The 25303-nt window shown below is 43.8% G+C and overlaps 1 protein-coding gene across 5 annotated transcripts in view; it reads right to left on the bottom strand.

Annotated features, from left to right (window-relative positions):
• HNRNPD (heterogeneous nuclear ribonucleoprotein D) overlaps positions 1-25303 on the bottom strand; it is a 197043-nt gene that overhangs the window by 135650 nt on the left and 36090 nt on the right. For all 5 annotated transcript variants that reach the window (XM_069626153.1, XM_069626152.1, XM_069626154.1 and 2 more), the window contains exon 2: positions 15032-15200. In XM_069626153.1, the coding sequence (XP_069482254.1) occupies positions 15032-15200 (169 nt within the window). The remainder of the gene's footprint in view (positions 1-15031; positions 15201-25303) is intronic.

The following is a 25303-nucleotide window of genomic DNA, read 5'->3' as shown; positions in this document are numbered from 1 at the left end:
TTTTTCAAATTGTCCTTCCTGACTGGAAGATGAATCCAGGCAGTAATGTTTCACTAACATGTGAACAGACAACCAAGTGGCTGTTGAACAAATATCTTTGACTGGAACACCTCTCTGAAGAGCAGCAGAGGTTGCCATGCACCTTGTGGAATGTGCTCTCAAGCCTTCCGGGGGGCGTTTGCCCGCTAACTTGTAACATTCCCCAATAGCCAGGATGATCCACCTGGATAGGGTCTGTTTTGAAACAGCTAAACATAATTTAGGGCCTGTATAGCCAGTGAATAATTGGTAATTGTGATGAATTTTAGACATTCTAAAAACAGAGCCCTTTTTGGGTCCAGTCTATGTAATCATTCCTCCTCCTTTCCAGGATGAGGTGGATAGAAAGTTGGCAACATTATCTTTTGCGACAAGTGGAAGTTGGAGACTACTTTAGGTAGAAAAGAAGGCTTCACCCAGAGAACTACTTGGTCTTTATAGAAAACCGTATGTGGGGGTTTACAGGAAAGTGCCTGCAACTCACTTACCCTGCGGGCTGATGTTATTGCCATTAGCAAAACAGTTCAGGGTCAACAGTCTCAATGGGCATGAGTGTATAGGCTCAAAAGGAATTCATGTCAAAAATGTTACCAGGTTAGGATCCCATACAGGGAGTTTGAACGTTAGTAACACCCTTGAGAAATTGAATAATCAGAGGGATTTAAAAATATGAATCTTTCTCTGAAGAGCGCTTGAAAATAGAAAGTACCACCAGGAAACCTTTAATTGATCTGGAGCCACAGATTCGCCAAATATAACAAAAAAGAAAGCACCATAGGTGTGTCACATAAAGGATCCACATTCTTATCCCGGCACAAACTGCTGAACTTGTTCCAACGGCAGTGGTAAAAAGATTTTATTGCTGGCCTTCTGGCCGAAAGCAAGCTTTCCATTACCTCACCCGGGAGGTCCCAATCCTTGTATCTCAGCCTCTCAGAAACCATGCATGAAGGTTGAGTGTCTTGACCACTGGATCGAGAACCTGACCCTCCTCTCATAAGAGAAGGTCATCTCTTCGTGGAAGACGCATTGGAGGGCAGATGGCCATGCCCAGAAGATCCAGGTACCAAATCTTCCTGGCCCAATCCGGAGAAATTAGAATCATGGATTTCTTACTTACTTTCTCAACCTTCTGATCACATGAGGAATGAAGGGGGACTGGAGGAAACTCTTAGAGTGGAAACTCCCAGTCCACTACGAATTAATCTTCTAGAGCTCCTCTTGGAGGAAATTCCCTGGAACCAAACGGTTAGCATTTCCGCGAACAGATCTACTTGCGGGGTTTCAAAAAGGGTGAAGATCTCTAGGACTTCCCGAGCTAGTTCCCACTCGTGGGAGACTGCTGTGCCTGCTCAGAGCGTCCGCCGCAGTTTTCTCCTCTCCGGCTAGGTGAGCTGATGAGGCATTCCTTCTTGAATTGCCCAGAACCAGAGCTCCATTGCTTCTCTGCACAGTGGTTGCCCAGAACCAGAGCTCCATTGCTTCTCTGCACAGTGGTAGTGACCCTACACCTCCTTTCTTGTTGAGGTAGTACATGGCCACTGTGTGGTCTGTCATTATCAGGACATTCTTTCCCTGTACAGAGGTCAGAAAGGCCTTCAGCGCTAGTCTGATTGCCCTCAGCTCCAAAAGGTTGACTCTGATGGAGACCAACGACCGCTGATGGTCAGCTCATTGGTGTGGGCTCCCCACCCCGTGAGTGAGGGGTCCGTCACTACAGTTATCTCCAGCCATGGCTGCCAAAAAAGATTCTCTCTTGAGAATGTTGTCCTTACAAGTCCACCACAGTCCTGAGAGAATCTGCTCGGAACTTTCAGGTGGTCCAACATTCTGCTTGAGAATTGGGACCATGGAGTCCTGAGAGCCAGATCCAGAGGGATCTCCTGACGCACGCCTGTGGCACCAGAAAAATGCAGGATGATGCCATGAGACTGACCAACCACAAAAAAAATTAAAATAATAATAATGAAAGGCCAGTAGATGCTGGGAACTCTGGAATTTGGTGACCATCTGCAGAAGTTGAGCTCTCACCTAGGGTGGCGAGGCTTTACCTGAGGAAGCATCCAGGACGGCCCCAATAAATGAGTCTTTGAGATGGTATCATGTGGGACTTCTTGTAATTGAGGGAGAAGCCCAGTCTGTTGAGAAAATGGCAGGTTACCGCTGAGATGATCCCGGGCTTGTTCGGGTGCATGTGCCCTGATCAGTCAATGGTCCAGGTAGGGATAGACTTGAATCTCCCCCCCCCCCCCACCTGAGACCCACTGCCACCACCGCCATGAACTTGGTGAAACCCTCGGGCAGAGTTCAGCCCGAATGGCAGAAATCCAAACAGATATGAGAACCACCAACCTTGAACCTCGGGTACTTTCTGTGCTTGTGATGGATAGGCATATGAAAGGAAGCATCCTGAAGGTCCATTGCACAATCCAGGAATTGGGAAGCCTGAAGAATTTGGGAAAGGGTAACCATCTTGAACTTGTCCTTCCGAAGAACTTGTTCAAGTTTCAGTCCAAGATGGGTCTCAATTCTGTCCTGATTTGGAATTCGAAAGTATGGCGCGTACCAACCCTTGATCCTTTCCGCCTCAGGTACTGGGTTCTATAGCACCTCTCTCTAGCAGGGGCCAAGTGTCCTGCAAAAGGAGCGGATCGTGAACTTTGAAAGAGTTGTTCTCCGGTGGATGATCCAGAGGACTTTTTTGAAAAGGAAGGCAGTAACCTTAGGCTACAGTTTCCAGTGCCAAAGCATCTGAAGTTTTGCCACGCCATTCTTTCAGATGCTGAATAAGTCGGCCTCCCACCAGGGTCTTGTGAGTCAAGGCCTCAGAGTGGTTTGTGGCGGCTCAAGCAGCAGTTGTGGGTAAAACTGCTGCTGTTGGGCTGGCTTAGCACCTCTCTCGTCCACCACGAGGGAAACTTCACTGACCTCTTTGACTGGCTTGTCCTCTTCCAATTGAGTAGAATCGTAAGGACTCTCTCTCCCCACCCCCCTCCAAGAAGATGAACCGGAGTAGGAGCAGTAAGGGATGGTACAAGTTAGTTGACTTTAATGCCATACTACCAGCAGTAAATATTTTGCACCCTGGCATGCACCCTCTCATCATACCCAGGAGGGATAGAGGGGTATGCGGACTGCTTAGATGTAGCAGCCAATCTTTCTGGTATTGGATGCCCTCTGGGTCACTGCTGTATGGCCTATATTTCTCAGTAAAATGTGTATTCACTGCAGCTGCAGTCTGTGGTGTCAGCCAATTTGCTGAGACCCTTTTTTTGTAGTGGAGTGTGAAAAAGCTAAATTTGAGCTTTTTGGGATCCCGAGCCAAAATATGTCAGGTCATCGTGCTCGAAAGATGGCGTAGGCCTGCTCAGACCTAAAAACTATCACCTTGCTCATCAGCTTCCTATAGGAGGAGTCAGCGTGGACAGTAGGATCTGGTTTACCAAATTCCAGTTCGGGAGAGGTATCTAACCCACTGGCTGAAGGTTATCATACAAGTCTCAACTTAGACGCTGAGATTAATTCCTCTGGAACATTAGGGGTGCCATACTGTAATCCAAATGGTGGTGTTTATATGGGTGGAAGACTTTGGCAAGGGTTTGAAAATCTTTTCCTGGGTTACTGCTGGCTGACAACTTCGAAGTAATTGTCAACTTCGAAGTCAAGAGCAGATTTTGTCTACTTCGGCACTGGCGTCGACGGGTCAGACGCAGACGGTGTTAGCGAAGGTGGTGGCGTGCTCTACTTTATATGCTTTTTCGAAGGAACCCTCGACGGACTGGATTCCTGACTTGTCGAAACCCTTGACTATTTGACAGAGCAATATTTTTCTGGATGCTGTACCGGCTTATGGCAGGTTTCGAAGATTTGGCCTTCAACTTCCCTTTGTTGTCTTAATGCAGATCAACAGGGGCATGGGCTTTGCTTGTCTTAATGCAGATCAACAGGGGCATGGGCTTTGCTTGTCCTTCGAGGGAGGTGGGGGGGTTGGGCCGCATTCTCGAAGATTTTAAGCATTTCTTTACCAAACGCATCTTTTTGCTTGGGAGTCCGGCTTAGATGTAGATTTGACCTCGGCCAAGGAATCACTGGAGGTCGAAGGTGACCTGTGACGCAGTTTCTTGGCCTTCTTCGAAGAAGGGCAGGATCGACTTCTCGATAGAGATCTTTTAGATCTTTTATGGCGACGAGAATCCTTCAACTCAGTCTTTCTTTTTGAGCTCGAAGGAGATTTCGAAGGCAACCTCCCCACTGCCAATTCCCTTTACGCTCCCTCAAAAAGCTTTTTCGGTCATCGCCTGACAGGAGTTAGTTGGAGGTACGGGGACCGGTACCAAGACACCACAGACATATGCATTGGGGGGGGAAGCGGTGATCGACATCTTCGATCCACAGTCTTTGCACTTCTTGAATCCAGTCTTAGGAGTTGATGGAGCCGCCGGGGGAAGAGATTTTTAGTTGATCGAAAATAGCTGACGAAGTTCACCGAAGAACCGAAGCGCGCTGCAATTCTTCGAAACGTTAGCTCCAAAAAACAGAACTGAAGCCAATGGGTGCTGCGTGCGCCATTTATACAGATGACGTCGCCACTCGAAGGGAGGCCCTCGAGGGACATCGGCGAGACGGCACACAGTGCCCCATGTCGACAAATGGATAAAGTTATGTTTTAGAAATGATTCACCTATATGAATCCTAAAAGCCACAGATGTAGATTACCACTCAATCCCATGTGCTGCAGCAATTTCAGTTAGCAGAAATATTTTACAAGGCTATTTTACAATATTTTTCTATTGGCTTCGCTCCCTCTGCCCCATAATAGTTACAATCCACCGACTAGGGTCTAGTGACACCCTAGCAGATTCACAGTGCATCACCTCTCGAACAAGGTCAGGCACCAAGAAAAATACCATTATGGTGATGGGCACATTACAAATATTTGATAACGTATCTTCTACTAGTTACTGTAAAAGGCAGCAACGTTAAATGTAAAATTCACCAGAATGTAGAAAGGCAGCTTGCAGAGCAAGAGCATAGTTGTGTGTAAATCCAAATGCATTAAAATATCTACAGGCAAATATTTATTTCTAATCCTTGCGTCGTTCCATCCTCCAAACATTTGCAAGCACTTCTGCAAAGTCAAAATGCTGCACTCTTGCTTTAGAAAGGCCAAATATCCAGCCAAGTCGGATTCAGCTCCATTGCTAAATTGCATTGGTGTCTATTAAAATACGACTTTGCTCTTACGAACTGCTAGAACAGCACCAGAGTTTCAGAAATTCGGTTAAGCTTTGCCTTGAGCAGAGGTTAAGCCGTTCATGGAAAGACAGCCCACGGTTACATTTTTCTGAAGCCAGCATGGTCTACTACTCCCACCAACTGCTGGAAGTTATGGTTGCGAGATCTGGATGTGCCGACATTTATTTGCTATGGCGAGTTACTCCATTGGTTCACAGACAGATCCCATGCAGGTACCTGCTGACCTGTTGGAAGCGATGCTTTGAAGAAGGGGGAGGGGGCGGGAGTGGCGGGTTGGGTGGCCACACGGATTTTTAAATGCTAATACAAGAAAAAAAAAGCAAAGCAGCACATACGCTCCATGACCATTTCCTACTACAAACCGTGGGTGTTTGGAAACGCAGTTTTTTTGTACAGGGAACGATTTCTTTGCTAGGAATTTCAAACCAGATTAAACACTAACAACCGAAACCAATGAGCTTCCATTGTTGAGTCTAGCATTAAAATCAACTCAAAAGTGTCAAGTGTAAGCAATTGGTATCCAGGGGCAGACCACCAGGTGGAGTATATGTACAGAGGCAAAAATGTCAGCAACCTGCTATGTACTTGCCAGGTAGAAATAAGTTTGTGGCAATTAGTCATCCCACCCACCACACACACGGCGAAGCACCATTGCCTATTTTTTGTCTCCACAGGGATTTTTCCCATACCTGGTTAGACAAATAAAAGTTGTGTAATTAGGTACACAACATTTGCTGCCTGAAGCTGCCGGAAACATTTGCTGCCTGAAGCTACCGGTAGGGGGAAGGGTTTGGAGCATAGAAGCTGAGCGAATGGCTGCGAGGACCATTGCAATGCTAAATATGCACTCGATGATGCTTCTCGGCACTAGAGGCTGCGACACCCGTAAAACTGATTCAGTACACGGATGCCAGCATTATGTAGTGCTTGAAGCCTGCATGCTGCATCTGTTCGTCACTTCTGTTCTCAGCGTGTAAGGAATGGAAAAACAAACCGAACTCACTAGAGGGATAGACCCAGACATGTAAAAATTCAACCAGTTAAAAAAAAAAAAAAAAGAAAGCAAACTCATACAATAATCAAACTATACTTCTGGGTGCTTCTAACAGTAATACATAATGTACATTGTGTAAAAGCTATCCGGAAGAAAACGTTATGCATGGCGATTGTGGCTCTTTGAAGACCCATGCGCTGAAACCAATGCCTCATGTGCAAGCCAGCCCGTGGTGTTAGGGCATGCTTAACAATTTAAAGTTGCCTCTTGGTGTAGGCCAACCTCACATTTATTTTAAAAGGATTACCTGCAAAAAAAAAATAAATAAATAAACGATGGACTGAAGACAGACTCTGTACCAACCAGGAGTAGAAGCTAAGAAATTGTGGAAAAGGGATTTTGACAACTGAAAAAAGATCCACTGTAGAAGTGGGGGAGAACGTTAATATTGCGTTTCTAAGGAGGCGGCAGATTCAGAAAAGGAGGCTGCAGTAAACTTATTTCAAAAAGATAGCGTTGCCCAAGTTCGTAAACAATTTCCAACTGTATGGAATGTGTGATTGGATTGGGGCAAGATTAGATTGCGACCGTTAGACATACTTGCCAGCTCTCGAAAATGGTTTTACACACTGGTAAAATGCACTCACTTCCTAGTGCCGCTGAAGTACACCACAATCTGCTCCTGAATGTCAGCAATCGCTTGAAAACTGCATACACCATATTGTGACTTACCTGAGTTATAAGTGGGCAAGAAGTTAATTAAGAACTATATGGTCCTTCAAATTGTCCATTGCCTTCCAGATCTCCAGTCCTATAACTCACTGCGCGCACAAGTTCCCTTCTGAAATATGTACTTAATTAGCCGACATCTTACAGCAACTTCTCCGGCACAGCAAAAACTGCACTAACCAGAGCTGTAAGAAAACGTGAACTGAAAATGTCCAAGTAGACTCAAATTGTTAACTAGATGCACACAGAGCCAGAAATGTTAAGTGGCCGCATTTTACTCCTTTAAGTGGACAGTAAAAGCATTTTTAGGAAGGGAAAAATAAAAATAAAAAAAGGAGGGGCATTTGGAGCCAACAAAAATATTTTGTAAACCTTGTAATTGTTGTGCCTAGCAATTCATGCTAAATAAATTGAAAGTTGGTCCTCAGATCAAGCAGTAACATTAGGGGCCCTTCCTGGGGCATTGCTACATACATGGAGCTAGGTGGGTGGCACGAGCTTGTGTATTAGCTCTTGTTTTAGTACTTTCCTGTTGGGTTGGGGGTGTTTGAAGCAGGAGAAAAGTGGCTAGTACTCCACGTACCTGCAGAGCTGTATACACAAATCCAAAAGGACTTAAAGCCAAAAAAAGTGAACGTGCATAGGGCTACACTATTTTTGTGAAAGTGATAAAGTATTCTTGCTCAACCTCATGGTAAAGGTTAATGCAATTAAACGGTCATTAGCCAAGCCAAACGTGTGGGTTTTATGTTGCAACTGGTCATTGTTAGCACATAGTCATAGCATACTAGCACCTCGCCGAACTTCCTATACCTGGAGTCCGGTCCCCCGAGGGGGTTCGACCTACGCGTTGTGGTCATACTAATGGTGAAAGGCGCTATAAAAAGGATGTACTTCTTAAACAATTACAACTTTCAAGAAAAAAATCCATCACAAGATGTTTAATACTAGCCTTTGTATTTAACAGGTCACAGACTACCATACATACGCAAAACTACTGGCTCTGCCAATGCTGGTTATTTTCAGACAGCGGCACTAGCTTGTCAAGTGTGGTAAACTATGAGAAAGATCCAACATTTGAATTGAAACACATGTTCAGAGCATTTAACTTTAGCAAAGCCCGGTCAGACTTATACTCAAGCTTTGTTCCAAGCACCTACTCCAGACACAGTCCTTGTCCAACCGCAAGGGAGGGGCAAGTCTAAATAAGCAGCCAGGTCCCATCTGCTAGGTGCAGCCTGGCCAAGACTACAGGCAGCAAGGTGCGGGAGGGGGGTGGGTGGTGAATTGCTGCCACCCCACCCTACCAAGGTAAGGAGTGGGGGAGAGGGTTGGGAGGCAGACAATTTCCAGTAGGAGAGTGTTGCTAGCAGGCAGAGATTTTTGTGCCTGGGTCACGTCCATCTGGTAGGTGGAGAGCCGCACTGAGAGCATGGATGTCAACACAGCAGTTCCCCGAAGAGTGCGCTGTGTAGGTCACGCTGAAAGCCGTGCAGCACTGGAAGCATGGCTGTCGGTGCAGCGCTCCCATTGTGAGAGGGAGCACAGTGCTGACCCATACCGCCAATGACTTCGGGGGAATGGTGTGGCTTCCCATTGGCACATTTCCGAGTCATTTTCCAAACCATGCGGCTTCTGTGGCCCAGAAATTGGCCTAATGGAATACCAAGTCACTCCGCTGGGACATAATTCCTATTAATGGTATTTACAAATGAACAGTCTGCCCCCATCATTGTCAGACTGCAGGGCAAAAAAACAAATAAAAAAACAAAAACAAACAAGAGCAAAGGTGTGCTCTAGAACTGGTTCGGGGTAAGGTGGCTTTTTAACAGTTTTGTAGAGACTGAGAACACCATGAACACGTTTCTCATGTACCAGACAATGAGAGTGAATCACTTCTGATGGAAGTGAACACTTGGGTGGGAATGGGAGGCTTGACTGTTCTGCAGAACCAAGTGTGCCAGCTCAGTGCCACCCGAGTGTGTAAAGGACTCTCTGTTCTTACATAGTTACTATATCATCATGCGAAGAAATTGAGAAAAAGGCAGAGGTCCTACCCGTGAAAAATAGAAACCAACACTGCATTCTTAGTGTAGGCATGAATAACCATGATTGCCTCCCACTGGTTAAAAAAGTATCATTAACCAAAACTTCCATTCATGAGGATAATGTGCAAATCTGCAGAGTGTGTGGCTGAAGGTGGGCTTGTCCGAAAAAAAGCCCATCAGAACTACACAATGTTGCCTCATCCAAACCCCTGCTAGAGACCAGAGTTTCCCTTATCTCCAAAGAAGGAAATGGAGGTTCTGGACCCAAAAGATGACCTCTAGCTCAAGGATCGATATGCCCTGCCATGAAGAATCGAGGTAACCTTGTGGATCTCCATTTAAATTCCGATCTGGAATTTAAAAAATCCAAGTTCCTCTTTTGACCATGTAGCCCAATACCAAGAAACAGATGCGTGACAAATTTCCAGTTTACACACGGATTAAAATCTGTGACCTTTAATCTGTTCTTGGCAGAGTCCTCCAACCGAGGAAGATTTCAGGAAGAAAAAAATGCGGTTGCTATGGCTACCCAAACTAAACTTAATTTTCCGCAAAAACCATTAGATGTAGAACATGTGGCCAGATCGTAGGGAGGCAGCTCTTCAAATCAACTTGGGACAAGTACCTTGAAGTCAGAATGAAGACAACAAAGAATCAGCTTAGTAAACAAGACTCTGGGAGAAGAGTTTAGTGGGTAATAGAATTGGTGCACTGAAGGTTAAAAGCAATCAAGATGAGCCGAATGACTAAAAATATGAAAAATTACATTCTGGTGATTTCGGTTCTCTTAGTCCAGGCTCTCCCTCCTTCACGGCATCTGCCGGTGGGCCGGAAAAGCTGGCTGCAAGAGATAGCTGTCACTTTAAGAAATTATGAAGGCGTAGGGCCTACATCATGCGTGCGTCCCTGCCAACGCCAGGCCCACACCACCAATGTTCCACATCCAGTTCCAATGGTTCCGCCGATGGCGAGAAATTAAGTATATGCTTCCTGTAGGGGGTGGCTGGGTGGATGTTGTGAAGGAGGGAGAACTACGACTAAGAACCTGAATCACCAGAAGTACATTTTTCATTTCTTTCGTCCTGGCTCTACCTCCTTCCCAACTGGTTGGGACCAGACTAAAAAGCCTTAGAATAAGTAAGGGTGGAGGAGACGGCATGTACAGAATTCAGGCAAAAAGTTGAGGAGAACCTCTTGGTCGAATTTTGCATAATTTCTAGAAAATGTATCCATAGCCTAGTGCTATAGTGCTTGCAGAGGGCAAGCATGGTAGCCCAGGTAGTCGCTTTACAGATTTCTACAATTGGAACAGGTCTTGTGAAGGATACGGATGCTGCCTTGGCTTTCGTGGAATGAGCCTAAAGTCTGAGGAGTCATAAGCCTTGACGACAACCTATCTGGCGATGGAAGTTTTAGCTGCCTTTTTGCCAGGAAAAGGACCCCTAAGTAAAGAAGAACTGGTCTGCTTTCAACAGTTTGGTCCTTTCTATATAACATTTCTTACATCATCTAGGTTATGTAATGTCTCCTCAGCCGCAGAATCATGCTGCCTAGGAAGAAAACAGGAAGACATATTTCCTGATTCAAAGAAAATTGGAAGCCACCTTTGGCAACACTGTATAAGGTAACTTTGAGGAGAGAGCTTGGAGCTCTCCAATCCTCCTAGACAAAGTAATGGCTACTAAGAATGCCGTCAGTAATGTTTACAAGCGTCTACTTTGACACCTGTGTAAACAAGGCAAGACACGAAAGACAAGGTATTATCAATATAAGCCTCTAGGGGATTATGGTCGTGGTCCAAGACCCAGTGACAGAACCGTAATCATTTGCAACGATTTTGCTTCTTAGTAGCTTTCCTAGAAGCTGACAAGATGGTTATATTTTGCTCTGACAAATATAAGTGGGAGAAGGCTCGTTTTTCAGGAACCAGGCCTTCAAGTTCAACAATTGGGGAGAGGGATAAAGAACATGCCCTTTCTCTGGAGTCAAAAGATCCCTCGATGATGGGAGATTTAATTTAGAAGTTCCAGCTAATTCCAGGCGCTCTGGAAACCAAATCTGGCGAGGCCACAAAAGGGCTAGAAGAATAAGTTTTAGTTCTGTGGCATTTTGAATTTGAGCAATATTTTGTGCATCAATGGGAGAGGTGGCAACGCGTAAAGTGCTAGGTTCGACCAATCCAGATGTAGAGCATCTCCCAGGGACTGAAGACCCTGACTTTGCCTTGATGCAGACTGAGGACAGAGTTGTGGTGGTTGGCAAAGACGTCTACTGATTGATGCCCCACTTCTGAAATATCTTTGCTACTGACGGTTTCAGCTCCCACTCGTGCGGAGCAGACTGCAACCTGCTCTGTCTGCTAGGACGTTCTTTCCCTCCAGATGGGATTACAACAAGAAAATGCAATTCTGAAACCAAATCTTCTCTGCTAAGAGACACAGGAGAAGGGAACAAGTAACCCCCTGCTTGTTGATATAGAACATTGCAGTGGTATTGTCCGTTAGAATCTTCACCACCTTCCCTTGAAGTGAGGGAAGAAATGGATTTTAGAGTGAGAAATACGTCTTAGTTCCAGGACATGTGTGTGGTCCTTTTCCTGAGAAGACCAAAGACACTGCTTTTAGACTTCGAGAAGCAGCGTGACTGATGTGCAGGGCCTGTGTCCTCGGGGGCCTTAACCACTCCCCCACTACCCCCCTCCCATCTCATCCCAGCCGCTGGCTTATGCTGCACACTTGGGCTCACCCTACCCATGGGTGGTTGCACCATGTTCCTCTTTTAGCACTTCTCCATGAGCAAAGCACCTTATCCCTCACCCTCCCCATCTGCACTTGCACGTTCTGAACACTCACAAGGAATAGTAGGTTCGTCTCCCCTTCCCTTTAGTTTCAGTATATGTTTTGTACTATTAATGCAATTATTTATCCTTGCTGTAATTCATGGTCTTCCTTCCCCTTCCCCCACCTTGTTTGCCCTGTGGGCGCTTTGAAACAGTTTTGCTAATTGTATAAAACGCCTAGTTGAATACATTAAAATAAAATGTGCACGAACATGTGCTTTAGCTAACTGATTTTTACTGAAGTGCATTGTTGCAGCCTTGAACGTTCACCTTTAAATGGGCTAGACCAGGGAACTGTGCAAGGCAGCTTTTCCACCAGCACAACATTTTTTGGTGGCTTTTCTCTAGGAAATTTAGTTTTCTGCTCTTTTTTCATGTTATGGAATGATTTGTACCCAATTGGATATGCAACTTTCAAAATGTGAATGTGTTGCCTCAACACTGACTATCAAATTCACGTACCATTATCGTTCTTTCTGCAGGTGTGGTAGTTCAGTTGGTTCAAGAAAGGGTTCGCCATCCTTTCACAAGGATTATTATGATAAAAAAATGTTGGCGCTTGGCAGATGCCTGTATTTCGGCCACGGTCATGCTGTGCATGTACTGCTCCTTCCTCCTCCTTTTTTTGTCATTTTGTCAATAGCAGGCTACTCTCCCGTTCTTGTGATAAGTTTCAAATGGTGCAGGATCAAAGAGAACTGTCAACTTCTACAAGTCCTTGTAGAGCACAGATTGGATACTTTGCTTTGTAACTTTTACCCAGGAGCCCAGGATCTCGTTTCAGAAGTCACTACGGTATTGCATGGTGTCCTTCGACAATTTGCAGAGATCAGCGACGACTGTTCTCCAGTAAGTGAAGTATTTAAGTTTGGAGGAAGGCCCCTACGTTTATTTTGTTGGGCAGGAATTAAGATCACTCTTCAACGCTGGGTTTCTCAATCAGGATCTAGCATCCTCGGATCTATAAAGGAGCATATGCTAATGAGTTGAGGCTTCAAGCTTGGTTTCTGTGCTTGCTCTTTTTTTCATTCAAAAAGGCCTGATTAACATCTTTCATGTTATTTTTAAAATATATATATTTCTTTCGTCCCGGTTCTCCCTCCTTCACAACTGAAAGGACTTCTAAAACGAGATCCTGGGCTCCTGGGGAAAAAATACAAAGCAAAGTATCCATCCACAAACAAGCAATCTGGGCTCTACAAGGACTTTCAGAAGTCGACAGTTCTCTTTGATCCTGCACCATTTGAAACTTATCACAAGAACGGGAGAGTAGCCTGCTTTTGTCCAAATGACAAAAAAGGAGGAGGAAGGAGCAGTACGTGCACAGCATCTGCCAAGCACCAACACTTTTTATCATCATAATCCTTGTGAAAGGATGACGAGCCCTTTCTTGAACCAACTGAACTACCACACCTGCAGAAAGAACGATAATGGTAGGTGAATTTGGTAGTCAGTGTTGAGGCAACACATTTTGAAAGTTGCATATCCAATTAAGTACAAATCATTCCGTAACAAGAAAAAATAAAGCAGAAACTAAATTTGCAAAAAAAAAGCCACCAACAAATATTGTGCTGGTGGAAAAGCTGCCTTGTACAGTTGTCCCCTGGTCTTTAAAAAGTGACCGTTCAAGGCTGCAACAATTCACTTCAGCAAAAACCAGTTAGCTAAAGCACATGTTCGTGCCCATGTATTGAACTGTGTGAAAGAAAGGGTAGCACACCAGTTCTAGCGGGAGTCAGTTCATCTTATTTAAGCCCCAAAATCAAGCATCAGCACGTAAGCCAAATATTTATCCAAAATATGAATCTGCAGTTCTCATATAAACAGACAGTATCCGCTTATTGAACATAAAGTGTGTCGTGCCCCTCTGTGAAACTTAAATATGGTCTGAAGGGATGCCTGCCTGGGTGCAGACAGGGCACTGCTGAAACCCATCCCCTCAACACCACAGTAGACCCCTCAATTCACCTGCAGTTTCAGGATGCCTGTACATAATTTTACAAAGGCTTGAACGGACCAGCATTTGAGTAACCATGTGTTTTGCAACCTAAACGTGTTGTCTTTTATACGATACAAAGACAACAATACTTTATATCAATCACAGCACCTGTGTTGTCCAATTGAAGTACAGTTGTCAAGGATGTGCCCAATGACCAAAGTCACAAATCGTTTACAGTCCTTTGTGCACAGCCACAGAAAAATCTAGTATTCAAGTAAAGGGAGGATTTTGCACTCAAATGTGGACTTAAACCACAGGAATAACGCATTCGAGATTTTTAAAATTTAAAAAGACCAGGACGAAACATTTACCAACAAGGATGGAAAAGCTGTGAACCATTTGGCTCCAGCTTCTGGTTCAAAGAGCCTAGTCTGCATACTACAAACTAGTATCCTTAGTTCACAAATGCAGTTTCTAATTGTACAGCAGGTTAATTCAATACAGCAGGATTGCAGGTGAAGAAAGGCGGCATACAAAGTAAATTGTTTCTGGTGTTGAGCAGCATACCATTTTATATCAAATGTTTATGCACTAAACTTGGACAGATCTCAAATTCTAAATGAATTGCCGTTCAAATCGACAATACTGCAGCATCAAAAAGGTTGACGTGCATGCCGTTTATTTTGAAGCATCTTAACCCAGTAGTGCTCATCATTTGGCAGCACCAAGAACTATTCCCTAAAAAATTGAAAAGCCACCAAACTTATATTTCTCCAGCAAGTGCTACAAAGTTATAACAAAGTGATTAGACCAAGGCGTTGAAATTTACACGGTCCGATTTTAGTCCTAATCTTGAAACAAAACCTACTTGTACCCTTTTAGCAGAAATTGTAGACCGCAACCTTATTTACCTTTATGTTGTGGGGGAGGGAAGAGAGATACAAGGGGTCCATTTACAGCAGCTTGTATATTCAATCCATACCTATTAACGTTTGTTCAAACTACATGAACAAGCAAAGTCTATGTTTAGCCTAAAAAGAAAAAAATAGCAAATATTACATTTCCCATTACATTACATAATTACTTTTAGAAAACGTTAACAAATTGGTGGCAACGGTAACCCCTGTGTATTAATTGTTCAAAGATAAACAATGAACAGACGAGGGGGCATTATAACATTACTGTACCTTGTCCACACCCTGGGCCTCTTTAAACAGAATAAAGCCAAAACCCCTTGATCGCCCCGTGATGGGATCTAACTTCAGAGTGCAGTCTACAACTTCTCCAAATTTGGAAAAGTAGTCCTTCAGATCTTTCTTTGTAGTGTCCCAGCTGAGGCCTCCGATAAACATTTTCCTGTAAAAACAAACCTTAATATTAAAATTCTAAAGAGAAAAAGGATGCCTTAATATCAATAAGTCATGCTTAAAAAAAGCCAAGTGAAATGTTTTGTTCAGGAGAACTTGCTGCCATTGGAGGGTCAGGACACCCACCAGAAGACAATTTAACTTGGACCTTGCCTTTCCAAATCTTGTTTGGACAAACCAATGTTCTACCAATTAAGTGCAAACAATACATTAAAGCATCCAGAAATCACAAATCGAACATAACGTTAGTGGTCTTACCGCACTGGTGTTTTGTTTATCCAATATTGTTTACGAAATCCAATATCTCTCCAAAATAGTATTTCAAACCGAATATACTAGTGAAGAATTCCAGAATATTTACAAAAGAAAGGTTTACCACTTTGTACTGGTGTCATTGAAAATTATACAGTTAATATTTGTTAAACATAAAACTTTACAACAGTATACAGAACGCATTTATTGGATAAAGTAACAATGTAAAAGAATAAATTACAACAGCATAAATAAATGCCAGACAACCTGAACAAAATAAATGTGGTCTATATTCCGAGCTAAATTTACCAACGTATTAAACGGGATGACAGATTTGTAAACAAGTATTTGACTAAAAAAAAACTTGTATCACCAGTCACATTGCCTATACAGCCTTATGGTATACAAAGATTACATAAGATTAACTTACATTTATGGAAATGTTTACTGTCATACATGCCACACAGCGTTATCATATACAGCAGCGATTCTACATTAAGAAAAGTACAAGTGACATGCTGCCATTTAAGCATATGAATGTCCTGCACTATTCTCAATGGACTTGGTAACAGTCTATGCTAATTGATGCAAACTCAAGCAGTATGACCCTATCGAAACGCACTTTCAGGCATTAATGCTAGTCTAAAAATAATGCCACAAAATACGCATGGGTGAAAGGGGAGCCAATAAGTTCACACTTCCCTTCAGCTAATAATGAAACTTGCCATATGCGCAATAACGCTAAGGAGACTGCCAAAGCTTGTAATGCAGAAACGGCGTTAGCTTGGAATGCAGATCGGGGGAAAACCAGACACGAGGACGAAGAAGCATAACAGCCACTGTGCGTTACATGAACATCACGTAGTATCTAGAGTAGGAAGAATGCCACATATCTCACGATAAACAAGCACTCCAAATATAACAGCCAATAGTTATTTTTTAGTTTGCCCATTAGGTGGTGCTGCAACAGAGCTGCGTCTCAGCCAACACTATTGGTATGGGAAGTGAAGATAGAGAACTGGGATGCGAGGTGGGACATGCAGCCTGCATTTGGCTTTTTACCCATCTGTTGACTGCCCAGGTATGCTTGCCCCTACGTCCATTCCTACCCACTACCAGACCTTCCCTGCAAAAAAAAATCGGAGCTCTTTCAGATAACTGTGCTTAAGGGGATGAGAGCAGTATTGTGCTCAAGGGGATGAGAGAAATATTTCAAAGCAGTTTTCTGAAAGGTAATGCTGAAATGCAGCTATAAACCAGCTCCTGTAACAAAAAAAGCCCCAACCAATTGTGCCTTCAGCCACTATAGTACAAGCAAAGTGCCCTTGCATTTTTTTCCATGCACTGAATTCATGTTTAACAAAAACGGGGGAAAGCAACAGTTTGAAGGATTCTTTTGAAAATGTCTGCCTATAGATTCGAAATTGACAACACTACCCAGTCAGGCTGAAAACGGCTACTCTGAGTAAGCACAGACTTTGGTTTTGTTTGGTCAGTGTTTCTCTACAGTATTCTACCCAGGTAGATTTTGAAACAGTACGATGGACCTCAGATGATTTTATCGGGATCTTATAAGAGCTCAGAACTATTCTTTTGCTGCTGGCCATCAAAAGACTAGTTCAGCCTTCAATCGCTTACTATATTTCTTTAGATGTTAAATAGTGGCTCTTTGTTTCTATGCCAGAGCAATGTTTTGGTTACATCCATGAGGTGTAGGTTTGTGTAGCAGAATCTTTCCTTTGTGAGTCTAGACAAAAGTTTTGAAATGTTATCACTATAATCCTTGATGTCAAACTTGGAATAATTGCTTAAAATGTCATTCCCCCTGTTCAGCTCCCCAGATCGGGCTATAAGCCTTGTGGCTTGATTTCCTGAAAGGAGCGCATTAAAGTAGATAACTCTCCAAATCGTATTAGCTCTCAGTGTATAAACAACCAAACCGAAAGAATCAAAAAGTATGCCCAAAAAATGTCCACTTAAAAAAAAAAAAAAAAAAAAGAAAACATTACGAGTTAACAGGAGAAAGTAAGAGGAAGTTTTTGAGATCCACTTGTACCAGAGGTAATAGATCTCAAATTCGCAGGTGGAATAAAAAAAACAAAAAAAAAAAAAAACACAAACATCCACAACTGAAAACACTAACTTTTATACAAGCAAAGAGGCCTATCAATAACATTGTTTCCAATACAAAGGGAAAAACGACAAGCTGAAAAAGCAAGGAAATTTGGTGCAAGGGGAAATTGATAGTCTTCTTTGCAAAGCATAAAAAGAAAACTATTCATGCCGATGGGATAGAAACAGCACAAGATTCGTCTGAAGACTCAACGGAGATCTTAATGACTGTGGAACTTCAGATATAAATACTGAGTCTCTGGCTGAACAGACTGGTGGGATGGTTTGTGCCGCCGAGAATAGCAGCTCATATTAGAACACCTGCTCGAACTGGTATTAGACACGTTGGATTACTGATGGACACTAACTCTACAGTACCCAATTTATATCCTGTCTGGCTTTACTACAAACGTACTACCTACAGCTAACATTTCATTTAATGATAGAATTGGATTTGAAAACTTAAGACACTATTACACATGTCTGCCTAAAATCCTACCTTAAGATAAATACATTCTGGTGATCTTGATTGGTTCGATCTACCAGAAAGGGTCAGTGATAGAAATATTGGCACATTTCTACTGCAAAATAGTTCCAAGTTTGATTTGGGAATCAGGTTGCTGATTTTATGTCTAATGGGTTTAGAACTTCTAATAAATAAAAAAAATCTTATCTTAAATATTCTGCTGAATAATATTGATACGTCTCCAACATCAACTTCAGGGCACAGAAACATGCAGACAATGAAAAAAAAATACTGAGATTAATACAGGTCTAACCTCATCCAAAACGCAAGAGGCTTGGTCTCTGGTAGAAAAAAAATGGCGTACTCTTCAAAAGTCCCATCTTTAGCACCGATACCTTGAACATCTCTTGTAGTGGCTTTACTAACTTGGTGAATTTAGAAATGTTGACATTCTAATGAAAATATAATTATGTTACAGGAAACTGCTTACCATGGAAGGTTCGCCAACTTTCCACCACGGCCACTAGGGGAATTTTAAGACGTTCTATTGGGGGTGTGGCCATAACTATAGTTAAAATTTTGCAATCAGACAGTGGCAACCTTTGATAACTCATTGGTATCAGTGAGCTTGACCTCTGTCACATCCTCTAGGAGGTACTGTTGATTAACATGCCTTTCAATCCTGCTAAAAATACTATGAACATTATTCATCAACAGATTAACGAATTCTTAACAAGATGGCTGGGGAAAGGACATCAAGCCATAGCTATGGTTAGGTTACTTGGCATTTATATAGCGCCTTATGTATCATTGGTATGATCTCAAAGCGCTGGTAGGTTGAACGCCCTCAGGAACCGTAGTTCAAGACAGTAGAGTGTCGTATGGTGCGTGGGTGCCCCAGATGTGTGTGCAGCTGGTGTAGTTGTTGGATGATAGCTGCTTTCTAGCAATAGGTGTGGTGCTGAGGAAATAAGTTGGATGTGTTCAGTCTGGTGCGTGGATACCCAGACCTTGTTCTGGCTGTGTTAGGCCCAAAGAACGCCTATGCGAACAGCTAGCCGGAATGTATTGTGGGTGACCAATTACCAGTGTGCCATAACCCAATAGAGAACAATGATCACTTAAAGTACAATTTCACCAGTAAGAATGCAACGTCCAAAAATCATGCTGCATCATGTTCTAATTTTATGGCCTCATGGGAATTATTTCTTTTGGTACCATCTGAGTAGTAACATGGTAAAGGGGATTGTCACCATCCTAGATAAAATCATGCATTTCTTTCCAGCAACCTTTTGTTGAATTGACTGATCAGTTAATTTGTTTTAACGGCTTGGGCAAACGTGCAGTGATCTCCTTTCAAATTAAATACTGTTCCTCGCACATTACTTATAATATAAACCCTCCACAACCTTCCTCGCAGTTGATGGGGACAGTAAAATGGAATTACAAGGAATACATTAGCTTCCAAAAATCGATTAGCTGAGTTTTCCAATTGAAATATTTTTGATTATCAAACAAACATTGAATCAGCAATGTTGTATTCATATTTTTGTACCCAAGGCAAAAAATGAGCAACATGTGCACTGAAGACGGACATTAGTGACATGAATCTGTAACATGCAAAGGTTTGCTGCATGAATGGACAATGGTTTGCAATTATTTGAATATTGAAAAATGACTTCTCTCTCCAACACAGGTCTTTGGCGCATTTAAGAGTGAAGGAGATGATACTGCTGCACTCTCTCCCCATTAGCCCATTTGAACTTGCAGTGAAATGAAAACAAAGTAGGATACAGAAAGCCCTCAGGGCAAGAGGAATGCAGAGTGAGCTGTGCCTTCGTTGAACAGGGCAATTTAAATATGGAAAATTACCTTCATGGTGAGTCAGGTTCTTCCTCCTTCCCAACTGGTTGGATACACCTGCATACGTAGGAGGGCCGGAAAAAGCTGGCTACAAAAGATAACCGTCACTTGAAGATGGTGGGGATATGTCACGTGTGCGTCCGTGCACCAGCCCCCACATCTCACCCCTACATCACCAACTTTCCACACCCACTTCCCGGTTTCGCCACTGGCGTTGAATTGAGTGATATGCTTAGAAGAGGGGATGGCTGGGCAGGCGTTGTGATGGAGGGCGAGCCTGGATCAAGAATCTGAATCACCATGATTACCTCAGATGCACACGGGACACAGATTTATCCCTCTCCCAACAAGTCTACAGTTTCCAGAACTGGTTTCTTCCACCGATGCATCCAATGGCACATCTTCCCTTACCTCACCTATCCTCACCGTTTCTCCGCCATCTCCATCATCTGCTCCCGCTTAGACTACACAAACTGCCTTTACCTAGGTGCACCAGCGTTTCAGCTAAGGAAACTGCAAAGAATCCAAAGCTCTGCAGCCCCCCCCCCCGCTCATTAATAATTTGTTATTTATATAGCGCCTTAATCCAAAGCGCTTTACAGAGCACATTTACATACAATATCACCCAAACGAAATTAACCTCCCTCCCAGAGAACACATTAGCCCTACACGGAGAGTCCTCCATTGGCTCCCCATTGGCCGACACTACCTTTAAAGCCATGTGCATCACCCACAACAAAGGGCCGGAAATCCTTCAAAGTCACCTGCTACCACCCAAAAGGACTCGTGAAGCTGGCACAGCATCTCACAGTAGGACCTCCAGACTCGACGGATACTCTTTCTCCGTCCAAGCGCAAATAATCTTAAACTCCCTAACACTGCACATCCGCAATATTAACAATCATCTGGCATTCAGAATGGCCCTCAAAAACGTGGCTTCCCCCCCTCCGCTCTTGAAGCCACCTCCCCCATTCCCGATCAGCGCACAGAAACGCTGATCCAAACACTGCTATCCACCAATACCCCATGGATGCCGGCAGGGTTCGCAGGGGCACACCGTAACAAACTATTGTCCTCCCCTCACCCCCCTTCACCGCCCCCCCCCCCATCATCCCTCCGGGACCTCTCCCACTGCTCTGCCTTTCGTTGCAGGGAAAACACGAATAGTAAGACCAGCCAATTGCACTGGACCAAGAAAAAAGCAACACCGCAGTCGGACTCCAGCCAAGCCTACAGTATGTATACCTTACACCATGTCTGTGGACACAGGACACAGGTAGTCACCCATCAATCCATATACTGTAGAATGCAGCTATGGCTACGCTATTCCAGTCTAGCAGCACCAAGCCGTCTACACTGAAATCCCCGACTTACTGCAACACCTCTGCCATCAGTATTCAGCGACAAGCAATGAAAAATAATTTTGTCTAGCTGGGCACACATTGAAGAATTCTATTCTAAACCACCAACAGCAGCCACCCATGTGCCTGACCTCGGGGCCGCTTACTGGAACCTACGGAAACCCACCTAAATCCTAAGCTGGCAAAAATGCACACAAGCGGCTTTCATTTTAAAACTCTTAGAACCGCCTGCACATGGACTGTGGTCACTAAGGGCGTTCCAACCACAAAGTGCATTCAGTCCATACAAATGGGGAAGGGCGCTATATAAAATGACCAATACAATGAAGCTATTTTTTCATTTCTCTTTCGTCCTGGCTCTCCCAACTGGTTGGGACCAGACCAAAATGCCTTAAAATGAGTACAGGTGGAGGAGACGGCATATACGCAATGCAAGCAAACAAGTTGCGGAGCACCTCTTGGCCAAATTAAGCATCATTTATGGAAGCCGTATCCATAGCGTAGTGCTTGCAAAAAGCTAGAGTAGCCCAAGCAGCAGCTCTACAAATGTATGCTATGGGGACAAGCCTAGTAAAGGGTACTGATGCTGCCTTGGCTCTTGTGGAATGAGCCAGTGTCTCTGCGGAGCTGCAAGCCCCTTTCATGTCTTAAGTCTTTGTGACACAGAAAACAATCCACCTGGCAATGGAAGCTTTAGTCGCCTTATTGCCAGGAGAAGGACCATCATAAGGAATGAAGGGCTGGTCTGATTGCCTAAACAGTTTGGCCCTCGCTAAATAAAAGTTCTTGCAACATCAAGGTTATGCAATGTCTCTTCAGCCGCAGAAGCATGGGGTCCAGGATGAAAAACAGGAAGAAAGATTTCCTGATTTAAATGAAAATCAGAACCCACTTTGGTACAAAAAAAAAAAAAGAAACAAAAAAGGGACCGTGCGAGGTACAACCATACCTTTATGGAAAATTAAATAAGGTTCTTTTGAACAAGGAGCTTGGAGCTCTCCAATCCTTCTAGCTGATTTAATACTTATTAAAAAGGCTTTTTTCCAAGACAAAAGCTCCAATTGACAGGATGCCATAGGCTGAGAGGACTATGCTGAGATCCCACCAAAGTGGAGGTTTGCGGACAGGAGGATGCAAACGCAGTAGGCTTTCAATGTGTATGAATAGCTTAATTTGAAAGAAGGATGTTTGTTCTCTATTCAGGCTCCAAAAGCAGACAAATAATGTTTCAAGTGTTGACCTGGAGGCCTGTAGACAATAGACAAAGGACTGGACGTCAAGAATCGAAGCTTGTAGAGGATTAAGGCTGCAGTCTAGGGCCCAATGACAGAACCCTAGCCATTTACTACAATATTGCTGTAGAAGTAGATAACTTTTAGGTTTTGTTCCGACAAAGACGAGAGGTCAGTTTTCAGGAACCAAGCCTTCGAGTTAAGGAATTGAGCGCAGAAGCATCTGGCCCTTCTGTTGAAACAATAGATCTTCGATAATGGGAGATCTAATTCAGATTCTGAGACATTTTGAATTGGAGTAATGTCCTGTGTATCAAGGGGAGTGGGGGAAAAGCACGTAAGTGTTTTGTTTGACCAATCCAGCTGTAGGTCATCTCCCAGGGAGTGAAGACCCCAACTTGAAGTAAACCGGGGATGAAGTTGTATTGGGTGGCAAAGAGGTCTACTGCTGGATGGCCCCACTTCTGAAATATTGTCTCCACTACAGACAGCTTCAGCTCCCATTCACGCAGAGCAGACTCTAGCCTGCTTAGCTTGACTGCTAAGACATGGGACGCCACCAAGAAAATGTGATTTTGCATGGCCCAATAGCAAACTTACTCTGTGAGAAGACACGGGAAGGGAACTAGTTCCCCCCCCCCTACTTGTTGACATAAAACATTGTCGTGGTAAGAATGTGGACCACCTTTCCTTGAAGAAAAACAAAATTGCTTAGTTCTAAGACATTATGTGATCTCTTTCCAGGGCTGACCAAAGGCCATGAGCGGTCAGACCCAAGCATTGGGCGCCCCACCCATACTCTGATGAGTCTGTTGCAATTACAATTTGATAAGGAGGTTGGAAGGGAGATCCGATCAATAGGTTCTCCGCAGAGTTCCACTATGTCAGGGAATCTAGGATTAGAATTTTCATATCCTGAGACTCTAGCAGTTTGTTCCAGTTGCTGGCCAGATGCCACTGGATGGTTCTCATGCAAAGCCCTGCATAGGGGACTAGATTGATGCAAGAGGCCATTAACCCCCCCCCCCCCCCAAGAGTCTTTGAAACCACCAAGCTGCCAGAAGCTGATGTAATCTGAATACAGGGGACACTTGCTGAATTACCACCACCCTTTCTGGCAGAGGAAAAGCTTTTTCTAGAGTAGTATCAAATACCGCTCCCATAAACTGACTCCTTTGAAACGGAATGAGTTTTGACTTTGCCACATTTATAGAAAAACTTGGGTCAAAAAGGAGTGTTGAATGTTAATGGTATCTTTTGAAGAAACCGCCTCCATCCCCCGAGTCCCGTCCCCCCCCCCCCGAAGCCCGAGCTTTTGAAAGCAAATCGTCCAGGTATGGATATAGATGCAGTCTTCAACTGTAGGTGAGCTGTCAAAGCCCCCAGGACCTTGGTGAATACCGTGGGGACCGAATGGAGTCCGAAAGGGAGGCAAGTGTACTTGTTATGAGAGTCCCATGGTGAACCCCAGAAAATGGTGGTGTTCCTTGAAGATGGGCCTATGGAAATAAGCATCATGTACATCTAAGGAGGCTATCCATTCATTGAGCTGGAGAGAAGTGAGAATTTGAGATATGGTGACCATGTGTAAAGTCTTGATCACCAAGAACTGGTTCAAATCAGAAAGATCTTGAATTGAGCGAATCATGTGTTCTTCAGGAGTATAAAATAAAAGAAGTAGAAACCCTTACCCAACTCTTCTTCTGAAACAAATTCTATTGCTCCCAAGGGGAGAAGTTTTTGAATCTCTACTAAAAGTTCCGGTGATGACCTTGGAACTTGTGGTGAGAAGATGGAAGAGGTAGTAGGAAGGGCTAAAGGGTAACCATGGCAGTTGATATTCAAAGCCCATTCCTCTTGGGTGATGTTCTCCCAACGGGGAAGAAAATTTAAATCTTTCCTGCTACCAGGGATGTATGCTCTTTGATAGTAATCAGAGCGGATTGTATGGACATCCCCAGATGGAAGTCAAACAGACTTCTTTTGTTCTTGGGAAGAGGCGGAGGAAGGAGTGACCCCTGACTTTGGCATGCATCTTTTGGTAGAATTTAAGATTTAGCAGATGCAGAACATAACCATTTCCTTGAGCACATGATTTGAAGTTTTGGTGATAAGGTTGCTTCATAGAAATAGTACTACGCGATTTAGCTGCAGTGACGCTGGCTTTGCATTTTTTAACAACCTCATTGGTGGAGGGGTCAAAAAGCATTTTTCCATCGAAGGGAAGGTCTAAAACCTTCGCCTGTATGTCTTGGTGCAGAGAAGAGGCTGCTAAGTAAGCATGTCTATGCATGCAGAGTGCGCCAGTGATGGCTCTTGCTGTGGTGTCAGATCCTTCACATCCTGAAGCTGTTAAATGGCCGCTTCCCTTCTGAAACCCAAAAGGCAAACACATCTGCAGACTCTTGGGGAAGCAGCTCAGTGAATCGTTCCAGATTCTGCAAGAATATCAAAACCTGCTAAAAAACAGTAGCGGTGGTAATTGGTCTAAACTGAAGAGTTAACGTAAGATTTTTTTGACCCAAGCTTCCCTAGCGAAGGGCCTTTTCCTGTAGTACCGAAGGCAGTCGAAACTACAGCAGATTGTGCAGGAAGAGTTCCCTTAAGCACGAACCAATGCCTGTTCCATAACAATATTTCCATTGGAAGCAGGGTTTTAGTATACTGTGGCAAAAGTCTCAGGCTTCTCTTTAGTAGGGATTTCTAAGGCCTGCATGGCATTTGCAGGTCACAATGTCATGGAACACTAGGAGTAGACGCAGTGTCGTCATCCGAATCAGTGTCTGGGTCCTTGACACCATCTGCT

The sequence above is a fragment of the Ambystoma mexicanum genome, chromosome 6p (assembly GCF_040938575.1).
Source record: "Ambystoma mexicanum isolate Mex_15411 chromosome 6p, UKY_AmexF1_1, whole genome shotgun sequence".
Taxonomy (NCBI): Eukaryota; Metazoa; Chordata; class Amphibia; order Caudata; family Ambystomatidae; genus Ambystoma; species Ambystoma mexicanum.
The sequence above is the reverse complement of the archived record's forward strand: the minus strand, read 5'-3'. Positions and strand labels throughout refer to the sequence as shown.